General features: G+C 36.3%; 1 protein-coding gene across 2 annotated transcripts in view; it reads left to right on the plus strand.

Moving 5' to 3' along the window:
• Window positions 1-13,544, plus strand: part of LOC149239889 (uridine/cytidine kinase UKL1, chloroplastic-like) — a 277,768-nt gene that overhangs the window by 13,848 nt on the left and 250,376 nt on the right. For both annotated transcript variants that reach the window (XM_089373570.1, XM_089373571.1), the window contains exon 2: window positions 7,703-7,851. In XM_089373570.1, the coding sequence (XP_089229696.1) occupies window positions 7,722-7,851 (130 nt within the window). In that variant the 5' untranslated portion in view covers window positions 7,703-7,721. The remainder of the gene's footprint in view (window positions 1-7,702; window positions 7,852-13,544) is intronic.

Here is a 13,544-nt window from a genome sequence, read left to right on the forward strand (position 1 = left end):
TTTTTCATTACTGGATCAAGTGTGATAAATGCCTAATGGTACTTCTCTAATATTCTCTCTCTCTCTCATGCTAATTCACTGCAGCATTGCTATATTTTTTGTTGTATATGTCAGTCTTGCTGAAGGGTGCAAATCTTGATAAATGCTATGATACATCTGAAATATTTCTACATGATTGGATTAGGTCATTAGAGTTTGATGAAGAGATCATTTTATTGTGTTTTCAACATGGTGTCAATGTCAGTATGACTCTTCCTGCCTTGTCTGGTGCTATTTTTAGGGCTGTCCGAGGTCTGAAACCAGGGTTTTAGTGGGACAGCAGCAGAATTCTGGGTGTTTCTACACTGTCTACCACGAACGCTCTCCATCCTTTCGTGGCTTGGCTTTTTGGCAAAACAGATCTTTCTTAAAGCTTCTCTCTTTTTCTTGTGTTCTTGGGTTTTGCACCATATTCCATGTGACTTACACTACACATTTGCTTGAAAAAATTATCTCTAACTTGCTTCCAAGGAATAAGGACAAGAAGGTATATCCCTACTATACTACACATCCACTAGAAAAGTGGTACTAAATTGTCCATATAAAGTGATGTCAAAAGAAACATCTTGTAATAGAGAGAAGACGAGTACTCACCTCAAATAAGATCAGCCATAACTGGAAGTGACAGTGAGACTATCCAACTCCAAATATAAGAGCTTGAATACAACCAAGCATACTCAAATACAACAATTGTGTGGATTTCTAGATACCCAACACAGGTGCACCTACGAGAGTTCAAGCCTCAAATATAAGATAAGAGTGGGTTTATAAATAACTAGCTCAAATACAAGCATAAAAGAAGTGAGATGGTTAATGAATACCCATCTCAAAATAGGGTTGGCCCTATGCACAACATCCTCCCTAAAGATGCACAAGAGGCCAGGAGAATGCCTTATATCAAACTTTACCCCTTTAATGCTAAATGTGGGCTGTTTGAACTTTGAAGATATAAACTCCCCAATTCACCATAGTACCAATACAATTCCACAATCGACAAAATGGGTATTTGGTAGAGATCTGAAAGAAGGAACCACTTAAGTGTGCTACATATAGGATGACCCATGAGAACAAATACCATAGTGTGGAAAAATGAGATCCACACAGATAAGTTAAAAATCCTCCATAGAGAAAATTGAGAGTCGAGACAGAACCTGCAGACGTGTGACTACAAGTTCAGCAATTCTTGGAAAGTAAAGATGTAACACTTACATATAAAACTCTCTTTATGACATACTTTGCTTATAAAAAGCTCCTAAATCAGATTTGCCTAAAGGCTAAAAGTAAACAACCCCATAAATTAGGTAAAATAATCATCACAAGGCCATTAGGTTAATGAATCTCGTGTGTAAACCCAGGTAAGGGGTACGAGGAAGGATTTGAAACGCTAAAAATAAAATGGCAATCCAGAAAATTTTGTGACCAAGTAATCCTTCAAAAAAAATCTAAAACAGGCAGTACCAGCATTGTTCCAAAAACACCAGGGAATTTTGGCCAGAAGATGTGTGTGAGAGAGGGTGTGTGCTGTCTTAGTGGAGCACAAATCAAAGAAAGGGGTCCATCGCTGCAGTGAGAATGTGTCGAGACTCGAACCCCAGTACCAGTAGTCTCCTTTGACCTATTATGCTGCCAAGTAGAGTTGAAGAAGAATGCTAGCCAGCCTTGGGTGGTATACGGAAAACTGTATAAAACCTAACCAACATATCCATTCCTTTTTTATCCAGAGTGCTAAGGTTCGTTCTGAGGTATTTCTACCAAAATCCACCTGATTACAGCGTTTTCCTGGAGAGATATAACCTGCCCCACCATCACATCAGCTCCAAACACTAATATGATATTATCTTTTCTTGGTATACACACCTCTGCTTTTTTACTTATTGTCTGCAACTCAATATCTCTTTCATCTCTCACTACACCTTCATATTTTTTTGCACTCTACCTAGAATTTCTTCCAGGTAAGGAACTTCACTAGTGTATACTGGCTGAGGCCTTAATCTTCTAGAGCTAGTTTTGGGAGTGTAATTGGTGCTTACAATCCGAGATAGTTCTGAACAAGATGCAAATCACAAGAGAGAACCCACCTCTTCCTTCTCCTTCGAAATTCTTCTGGAACAAACCTTGATGTCAGTTGATTGCATCACGTGTGTCTTGATGTACATAAGCATGTGTTTTTTTCCAATTATAAAATCTAGCTAAACACTTAATCAACTTTGTGTGATGAATCTAAAACATCAGCAAGGTTCTAATGGCTCCATTGGGTTCTACTGACCTTCTAGACAAATCTTCTCGCTTCCCAAGCAACACAGTCCTCTCCTAAGGCAGGAAATCCTCCTCAAATGACCCTTGGCCATCATTATATTTGGGTCGAAGCAGCGACTTAGCAGAAATTAATTGCACACTTAAGAGAGAGAACATGATGATACAATATGGTCTAAACGAGTGCTGGTGAATCGGATTGGATCATTATATTAATTTTCATCTATCTTGATGCTTTGAGAGTGGAAAAATTGGAGGAAGCGGCTTGTAGGGTTATTTTTACCGACAGATCCAAGTTTGGAGAATTGGGGTCTGAATTTTTTTGGGGCCATTTTAAGGCATTAAATGATGTTTTTGGGGGTCAGGATTTTCTCACTTTGGCACCAGACCCCATGCCATTATTCTACACTCATATCTTTCCAATGATGCAAGAGAGATGTCAGTCAGCGCTCACGTGCAAAAATTATACCTTCCAGAAGTTGACCTTCCGATTTGACCACCATGGTTAGAAAGGATGCCATGGTAGCCCCCGTTACTCATGCAAAAAGGGCTAGCTTTATGTGTGGACTATGAAGAAGACTCTAGAAGGGTCAAAGTTGTAACTTTAGTTGACAGTTGTTGCCTATCGGGTTATGTTAAAACCGGGCCACTAGGGGCAGTAGGGATCCCATTCTATGCTATTGTATTTTGGGGCATTGTAGAGGAAAGCAATTGGGAGTGGGAGTTAAAGAGCATAACAAAGGGGGTTAGTGTTTTGTAGCAGCCTAACAGGCCACAGGTCTCAGGTAATTCCATAGGGAGTGCCTTCTCCTTTGTACATTCATTATTTCCATACTAGAGAAAAGAGAGCAAAGTAGCCTCACCTTTGAGTTGGGTTTTATCTCATAAGGATATCCCAAAGCAAATTTTTGTGTTCACTGTGGATGGTGTGTAAATATTTGTTTTTGTCTATTTTTCCATATTTTATCTATTTCATGCATAAATATAAAATAGTAGTTAACAAATCTAAAATCTAAAGGAATTGAACCTTCATAGTATAGATTTCAGTTTATTTTATCAGATCTATTGTGACAAACTATCCAATGGAATATTCATGGCAGTTTACAGATCAGTTGGAGACCTCTATTGATCATTTTTATGTGAACTTATTTTGCTTGTAGGTTGTTGTGCTGTGAACCTAACATGTATTTCAATCTGTCATGATTTAAGTTTTTGATGCTCTCTAATTGTTTTGCAAGTCTCTAGGTGGCAACGATAGTGCATGGTTAACCAAAGTTCCAAATATTGGTGTGGCACTTATTGATGGTCATACTTTCTAATACACTTGCTAGTTTCTTCTAGAATTATATCTTTAAACCTTCTAAAACTATGATTTAACGGGGCATGAAGCTTTTCACGGGGTTATGACATAAGGATAAAGTATATGGATGGATGGTGCATTTTGGATTGTATTAGTTTGCTTATAGATGTGTTTAAATGAATGAACATATGCAAAAGTTCAATTCCCAAAGTTTCTTCTTATGTCAATTCCAAAGGAGAAAAAAACCACAAAAGTTTTGCGGGGAGTGTGTTGTAAGCAAGCACTTTGGAAGATGAAGAGAAGAAGTTTTGATGGGTTCACTTTGACAAAATGTTGCAGGGTGCAACATGATTGAAAAGAGAACATGAAAGAAGTCAAATGCATAACATTGACAATCCTTGTTATGTTGTTTAAGATTGATGAAAAAAGTCCCGATTTAATCCCGACTTTTTCGATTTAATCATTGACTGGGAAAAATCCTTTAATCGTACGGGATTTAATCCCGATTGACTTTAGGTTTAGAGAACCATAAATTACATACCCAAATTATGACAAAAAGTTATGTATCATGGCTTTATATTGTTACAAACAAAGTTCATACTCACAAGTTAAATACTCCAGAACACTTGGAAAATGAAGATGTCCATTATTATGATTGTTACTATTATTTATACTTACATTATTTTTATTTATATTATATTCATAACATTGCCTTCCTCTTTAGAAAACTTTGTCCTCAAAACTTATTGCGAATAAGATGTGTCATTGTACTTCTTTGTCTTGTAATCTGTTCACATATTTTGGAATTTTTCGAGTTTTCATCTTCGATAATAAAAGATGACAGGATCCTTTGAGTGATAAACACAATTGTTGATCTAAGAAGGAATCTAACCATCCTAAATCAATCTTCTGTGGAACTTTGCAATTATTTGATAGCTGGAATAAATTGTTATTCTAAGATTGGATTTTGCTGATATCAATATTCTTCAGAACATAAGTTTGTTGTTTCTGTTCTGAGTGATACATATATGCCCAGTGATTGCGATGTCTGCTTCTATGTAGTATGATTCAAATGTCGATAAGGAGTTCTTGTGATTTGATTTTCCCTTATCATGCATGTGGTAATTTCTTGATTTACTTCAAGTACTATTGTTGTTGAGTTGGTTACATAATCTTCACTTGGATTTTTCATCATTTGAATTGCAACATTTGAATATGTTTTTACTTCAACTGGCTTGTCATCTTTGTGAGTTGTGATATTTACTAGATCAATATTTGTTCCTTTTTCTTCAACTTGTACTGTTATGTCTTTAGACATCCATACTTTTTTCTTGATAAGTTCTTTTAATTTGTTTTTCAATGATTTCTTATCATCCTTAATTTTCTTATTTTGAGTAAGCAGATTGGTTATGATTTTTTAAACGTGAAAGTTCTTCAACTTTTGATTCAACTTCATTTTGACGCACAAGCTTTTCCTTTTCAAAATTTTTGATTTGTTCTAATAACTTTTGATTAAGGATTGTTAAGTGCAATTTTTCTTTTTTCTTTTCTGATAGGTTCTCATTGAATTTCTTCTTGAGACTTTCATTTGCTTATTCTAATTTTTTCTTTGTATCTTTGGACTTCTAGACCTTTGCAAGGAATTTTTGACTATGGTCCCTTAGGCACAAAATTTCCTCGTCCTTTTCTTTTGAGACGTTGTAAAACATATCTTCAAGATCTTTATGTTTCTTTTCTAATACCTCGATTTTTTTTTCAAGATTTGCGAGTTCTTTCTCTGATCTTTTCATTTGCATGTACTCAATACTTATACGTTCTTCTGTACTAAATAATTTCCCACATGTTGGACAACATATTTCACAATTTTTATGAATCCAATAATACCCAATTTCCATTTTACAAAATAAACATTTAGTCCAAAATGTTGACTTATATGTGGAACTCATCTTGACTTCTTCCTTTTTTCTCTTATATAAGCTTTGAGAATATAAGAATATATTTTCCTTTTAGTTCTTTTCTTTTCCACTTTTTTGTTGTTGTTGTAATTAATGGATTTGAAATATATATATATATATATAAATATTATTTTCTTTCCTTGGTAATCTTTTTTCCGTTTCTTTTAGTTGAAAAACCTAAATTCAAATGTTATTATTTGTTATAAATAAGTGATTTAACCCTCAGTTTAATTGATGTATTCTTGGATTAATTAAATGTTGGGAATAATTCCTTTTAATATGTTATGAAGGGTCGTGCGGATGTTTGGAAATGGTGGCAACATATCCACCCACACTGATCGTGATGAAAATGAGCCACAAATTAACTAGTGTGTGAACCTTGTGCTTTGACGAGGTGTCCAATGCATAGTTTTTGACCACATAGTCTGAATGGTCTTTGGCACTAACTTTACGCGATCTAGGGTTGGAGTTTACTTCGTGTGTTGAGCCCAACATTTCTAAATTTCTGGACAATGAGAAAGATGTTAGCAAATTGGAGATGGCAATGTTGTGGACTGTGGTTGCTGATCGTTTGTCAATGGCAACAACTATTTGTCGGCGTATTTCATGACATGACTGTTGGTGATGGGAAGCAGTTGCAAATAATAGTGGTGGTGTCGACAATCCTGATGCGGTGGAAAACATACTAGTATGGTCGTGTCGATAATAGGTGCTGACAACGGATGCGGTTGGTCGAGAAACGACGACAGGTCGAGTCCACTGCTTTTTTTTTCAATAAATCTTTTTTTATAAGTTTTGTTTTTATTTTTTATCTTTAACTATATATATTTATACTCCTTTTTTTACAGTTTTTTTTATATATATATATATATATATATATATATATATATATATATATATATATAATTTTTATTAAATGGCCGAAGACTTGACAGCAGAATGGAGAACCTCCAAAAACTTTGTCTGGTTAAAATCCTTGATTAAACGACAACGAATTTGATGAAGAGTTGATGACCAAAGACCTGGATTGGAGAACACGACTTTGATACCAAATGTTACGAACAAAGTTCATGCTCGCAAGTTACTTCATAGCACTTGGAAAGTGAAGAAGTCCATAGAGGATATATATATATATAGATATGAATGAGAATATATAATGAGATGTTACAAATGAGGGCCCACTTATATACATAGGCAGGTGCGCCTTCATGTCCTTGGAGACATGCCTCTTCTATACTAATCACTAATTAATCATTGTTATGATTGTTATTATTATTTATATTTATATTTTTTTATACATATTTATTCATAACTATATCAAACAAGCAACATATTTTATTTTAATGGAATCATGGCATTAATTTTTTCAATACTAGAAATGGAATTATCCATTACCAATACTCCAAGAGTTAATAAAACATTTTTTTCGAAAATGAAAAGCTATCTGACTTCCCATCCTCATAGTCTTTTCCTTGGTATCTGCTGTGCAATGAATTGCCTTTCTTTTCCTGATGAAGGTTGCAATCAGGAGCTTTTATTGTCTACCTTATCAAAAAATATTTGATTACTTAACCCAAAAAAAATCTTTATATAAAAGCAATAGATCGACCTTTAATTACTCCCAGAGTCCTGAGGTAAACTTGAAACCAATTATGTTTTATATATAAATACAACTTCTTGGGAAATGATTTCTGCTTAGATTTGTTTGCTTGATCAGTTTGACAAATAACGAGTCCAACTCATTGGAGTCTACAGTAGTTTGCATTTGCATGACCATCAGATAAGTGACTCGATCTTGTTTTAAGCTTGTGGTTTTTGAAATAATATATATAGTTGCATGTGTATTTATTAGTGCAATAATCAGACGAAAATCTGCAGACATCAACACGTATCAAATGTAGTGGTATTACGTAAATGCCTCATTTGCAATGGTTTTATAAGGCAGTTTTGTATTATGTTAATACAAATGTTCAATATTAAAAAAAATTGGAGACAGCTTCAGACTGGTTCTGTTAATTTATTGTATCATTTGAGTATGATTTGACTTGCATGTATTTACTAAACTATTAAGCATTTGTGGACATCTCAGTGTTGAACTTAATCTATTTTCATTGCTCTTGGTTTTCTTTAAATGCACAATTCTTTGCCAATGCAGGTCAGACATAGCTAGGACAATGGTGACATTAGAGGTTGAACATGTGATGGAAGCTGCTTCTAATGCACATTTTTCTGGACTGCGCCTGGATGAGGCTTCTTTGCAAGTTTCCAAAGTGAAGGATTTAAACAGACAACCATTTGTTATTGGTGAGTGGGTTTGCACTTTTTCCTTTTCCTAAATAGAAATAAAAAGCAGAACTTATGTGGATCTTTCTTTCTCTGTTCGGCAAAAAATTTCTGGAGTGGATCTTTCTTCCTGGATTCCCCAAAATGGACCTTCCTTAACCATGTAGTCTTCATCCTGACTGGTGATTTCTGCTCATGTATCCGTTTCATACCGCATTTTTTCTTTGGAGATTAACTTGGAGCTGCCATAGTTATCACAAGGTCTATGCAAGATTTTGCTTATTCTGCTTACTCTGCTTTCCTTGTATTTTTCCATAGAACCATATATAAGAATTCAATGAACAAATCAAAACAAAGCATTAGATCACAATATCTGCATACCTTAATAACTCTCATGTTCTTCAAAGTTGTCTAATGTTTTATTACAAAGTCTTGTGCACTGAATCTAGAATGAAGCATTTGGAGTGCTTGTCTTTACACACAATTCACATCTTCCAGTCCAAGACCCATCAATTCATGGATATCGTGTTCTTGACATCATGTGATCCCCATATATATGTTGTCTTGGTCCTGTCTGGATTCTGTTGTCACCAACCAAAACTTGCAATCCCCATGTCAATCTTGAATCCCGAAAAACAAAATTTATGGTTACATGCTTAAATTATTGGCAATAAATACATTATCTGGATGCACATAATTCATGTAAATATGAGAGCTCATAAAGCAATATATGTAAGTGTGAAGAATGGCATGGTCATATTCATAAATTACATCTGTGTACATATGAACAGAAGGTGAGCATGAGAATGGAGGCAACATCTGTGATGTCAATCCATTTGAAAATGGGGCCTTTGATAGACTAAAAGACAAACTAATACATCATGTTAAATTTTTTCTAAGACATTGTTATGAATATGAATATGGAATAATAGGAATAATAAAAATATAATAATAATAATTAATAATTATGAATAATTATGAAAAATTATGAAAGGGCATGTCTCAAAAGACATGAACCCTTATGAAAGGGCACCCCCGCTTGATATTTATATGGGGCCCATTATTGTGTGCAATCATATCACTTGTACTCAAACATTATATGTATATTATTTGTCTGATAATGGATATTCTCATTTCCCAGATTTTCTAAACATAATTGTGTGATAGTGAACTTTGTTTGTATCATTTGGTATCAGAGCTAGTCTGATCTGTCCATTGGACACATAATTGGGGTCTCCCTATTTTTCAGGTCCTTGATCGCATTTAGGCTTTTGGCCACTCTTATTCGTGTAATTAAGAAAAAAAGAAGTAAAAGGTAAAAGTTTTACAAAAAAATCCAGGGTTGTGGAAAAAGACATTCATTAAAAAAAGGTTTTGTATTATTGTTAACAAAGTGCATGTGAAAGGGCACCTTTTATTGAGCGACTGGAGGAGCTGCTGCGCACACGTTTTTGACCTAGCTTGCTCCCTCACACGCAGTCCTTCCTCAGCAGCCTACCGCCGTTGGGCTCTCACTTAGCATGGATCCCTCAGAGGAGGGTGATCCTCAACCAACTAGGCACACAACAAATGAAGAAAACGAAGAAGCTTTTGCCTCTCTTATTGCAGCGATAGGAGCTCCAAGGAACAGGCCAACAATCAATAAGTTTGTAAAGAAGCTTGAGGATATTCTAGAGATTTCTCTTCCTCTTGCTCTTCCTCGCAGAGCAGCCTTATCTCTTGCAGATCGTGGACTTGTGGGACAATTTACGGGTTTATGGCCGTCTCCCAAATTCGTGCAAAAATGGGTTGAAAGAAACTGGAGCACAACCATTAATGGAAAAATAGCTATAAGGTTCTGTGGAAGGGGATACTTCACCTTCCTTTTTGAAACTAAGGAAGATAGAGATCTGATCTTCAGAAATGGTCCATATTTTATGGACTCCAGAGGTCTATATCTAAACCGCTGGACCCCTGATTTCGATCCGGAAATGGATGTTCCAAGTGCTGTTCCCGTCTGGGTCAGACTCCCCATCTCCCGTTACACTGTTGGGGAGACGAATCTGTCAAAGCCATAGGAAATGTAGTGGGCAAGTATATAGACAGATGCGAACCAAAGGATAACATGCATGCATGCGCCAGAATATGTGTGGAAGTGGATCTCGGAAAGGGACTACCCGAAGCAATAAAGATAAAGGTGGATCAATGGATGCACATTCAGCAGCTGGACTATGAGCAGATCCCATTCAAATGTAAGGTATGTCACGAGTATGGCCATTTCACAAATAGATGTCTTAAAAAAAGAAAATGAAAATGTTGAAGAACAAGAAAACACATGGGAGCAAGTTAAACGGAAAAAACCCTCCAACAAGCAGCCTACACCTATTGTATCACAGCCACAGGAACCAATCGAAACCACCACCCAATCACCCTCCAATATTATCCCTTCACCCCTCACAACCCAGAATCCATTCGGGCCTTTGGGAGAAGACCCTTCATCCCCCAGAGCCTCATCTCAACCCATTAACCTCTTAGCCCTTTCCCCCTCTCCTTCAATCCCCCGCTCCCCACTTCCCCCTCCTTCAGTGGACTGTATCTTAACTAGAAATCAAGCTAAAGAAAATCCTCAAACCAATGAACAACAAAAAAAGGCGGGCAGAAAATCTAATAAGGAAATAAGGGATGAGGCGGCGGCCAAAGAGATGGCCTTAGGAACTCAGCAGCCAATGGAATCATTTCTTGGGAAAAATTCAGGAAATAAAGAGAAAAATCAGCAAAGAGGGAAGGGCACCGCTCACCACCAAATCAGTAAATAATGATAGTGGTCTCTTGGAACTGTCGCGGCCTAGGCACTCCCTTTAAAGAAAATGCAGCTAGAGACATATTAACCAAAGAAGTGCCGGACATTCTCATGATCCAGGAGACCAAAACGAGCAGTCAAGAAAATAGAAAACTGATACAAAAGATAAGAAACTATGATGGAATAGTGCTAGAGGCAACAGGAGCATCAGGAGGAATATGTACATTATGGGAAAAAAGAAAATGGGAACTAACAAATCAAAAAATCAGCAAACACTGGATCAAAACAGACTTAAAAAATATCAATACAAAGGAAATATACAACATCATAAATGTATATGCCCCAAATCACTACAAGGATAAAGAGCATTGCTGGAAGTCGATAAAAGAAGAACTAACAGAAAGACAAAACAGGAGTATAATTCTTGGAGGGGACCTAAATCTGATAAGAAACTCAGAGGAAAAATTTGGAGGGATTTTTCATGGAGATCCATCAAGAGAAGCTCTTGAAGAAATCATGGAGCAGCATCAGTTAATCGATATTCCCCCAAGTAATGGGAAATATACATGGAGTAACAAAAGAATAGGCAAGAGTAATATCAAGGAAAGGCTGGACAAAATTCTAGTCCAAGAAAATATAGTTGCTGATTTCTCCTCATTAAAATCCAAGATCATCCACATATCTGCCTCAAATCACAAGCCAGTAGTAATCAGTTTGGGCAATTTGGAGAACCAAGGCCCGCTCCCTTTCAGATATAATTCAAGCTGGGACAGCAATGAAGATTTCAGAACTCAAATCCTAGAGGGATGGTCAATAAGCATTACAGGATCCCCTCACTTTGTGTGGGAAACAAAGTTAAAAAATTTGAGGCTGAAATTAAAAACATGGGCAAGAGAGGACATTCGAAACAAAGAAAAGAAAATAGAATTGCAAAAAAGAATGGACAACATGCAAAAAGAAAAGGAAAACAAAGAGGAAAATAAACAGGACTACCTACAAGGAAAAAAATTATTTTGGGAAATCTACAGGCAAAATAGAAAGGAAGAAGAAGAGGTCAGAATGAAGTCCAGATGTTTATGGCTGAACTCAGGGGATAAAAATACGGCCTTTTTTCCATAAGTCAATGAATATCAGACGTGCCAGAAATCAGATAGATCACATCCAAGTGGATGGGCAAGAGATTAAAGGAGTAGAAGACTTAAAATTGGCAGCACATAATCACTTCGAAGAGTTACTAACAAAAAATGAACAACAAGTTGACAATGAAGAATTTTTACAGCACATATATAAAAAAATCAGTGAGGAGCAAAATGCAAAAATAAATAAAGATATTTATGAAGAAGAAGTGATGGAAGCAATTTGGAGTCTTCACCCGGATAAGGCTCCAGGGCCCAATAGGTTCACAATTGTTTTCTATAGACAACACTGGAATATCATTAAAAAAGATTACATGAGAACGAGAAGAAATGTTTTCAAACAAAAAATTGTGGGAGGAAATTCAAAATCTTCATATCTGGCACTTATTCCTAAAGAGGCCAACCCAACTACTTTCAACAGATTCAGACCCATTTCTCTTTGTAACTCCTCTTACAAAATTCTCACAAAAATCCTTGCAAATAGAATCAAGAAAGTTCTTCCTGAAATCATTTCGGAAAATCAGGGAGGTTTTGTCCCCAAATGGCAAATTATAGACAACGTGATCATCGTTCAGGAAGCCATCCACAATAGCATTCAAAGGAAAGAGAAAGGAATCATTGTAAAGCTGGATATGGCAAATGCCTTTGATCGTGTAAGCCACAAATATTTAGCAGCAGTTCTAAAAAAGTTTGGTTTCTCACCTGATATAATAGAGATCATACAGGCTTGCATCTCAACCCCATGGATAGCCCCCCTAATAAATGGTAGGCCTAGTAAATTCTTCCAGAGCTCAAGAGGGCTTAGACAAGGATGCCCTTTATCTCCCTTTCTATATATTATCATGGCTGAAACTCTAAGTGCAGCGTTGGAAAATCAAAGAAGGGAAAACAAAATTACAGGTATTCAAATAGCAAAAGGAGCCAAAAATGTAAACCATTCCCTTTTTGCTGATGACACTCTCCTTCTGGGAGGGGCGTCAAGTATTATAGCAAGAAGATTTAAAAAAGTTATGGACGACTTCCTTCAGGCCTCCGGAGGGATGCTAAACAATACAAAATGTAGAATCTACGGTTGGAATACTCCCCCAAGAATTATGCAGAACATCTCTCAAATTTTGGAAATCCCAATACAAACAAGATGGACGCATTTTACTTACCTTGGGCTTCCAATAGCCAAGGAGAATGTCAAAGTAGAAGTCTGGAGCAAACAAGTGGAAAAAATGAAAGACAAAATTCAAAAGTGGGGCATGATGTTGCTTAATCTGGCTGGCAGAGTGATTATGGTCAAGGCACTTCTTTCAACTCCCCCTATATATCAATATGTGATAATTATGGCTCCGACAAGTGCACATAAACAAATGGAACTTATCATAAGAAGTTTCTTATGGCAAGGAGGAAAGCAAGAGAATAAAAAATTTAGCTTAGTAAAATGGGACCAAGTCACTCTTCCTTATGAACAGGGAGGCCTCTCAATTCGCTTACCAGGCTTAATGAATGCTGCTCTAGGGATGAAAATAATTTGGAGATTGATAAGTGGAAGGGAAAGCTGGTGGGAAAAAATCCTTACCATGAAATATCTGAATCACCCCAGAACAAAGCTAATAACAGAATCCATTCCTGTCAGACCATGCACACAAGTTTGGAAACTTGTTAAGAAGATAATCCCTCTTATTAGACACCATATCTCAAAAAAACCAGGGAATGGGAAATCAATAGCAATTTGGGATGATAGAATAATGGGAAGAGAGTACTGTTGTGTGTGGAGCATGATTGTTCAGAGGTTTTTGTTTCAGCCGGAT

The sequence above is a fragment of the Pinus tabuliformis genome, chromosome 8, assembly GCF_031772625.1.
Source record: "Pinus tabuliformis cultivar Carrire ecotype Pingquan chromosome 8, CPIR1, whole genome shotgun sequence".
Lineage (NCBI taxonomy): Eukaryota > Viridiplantae > Streptophyta > Pinopsida > Pinales > Pinaceae > Pinus > Pinus tabuliformis.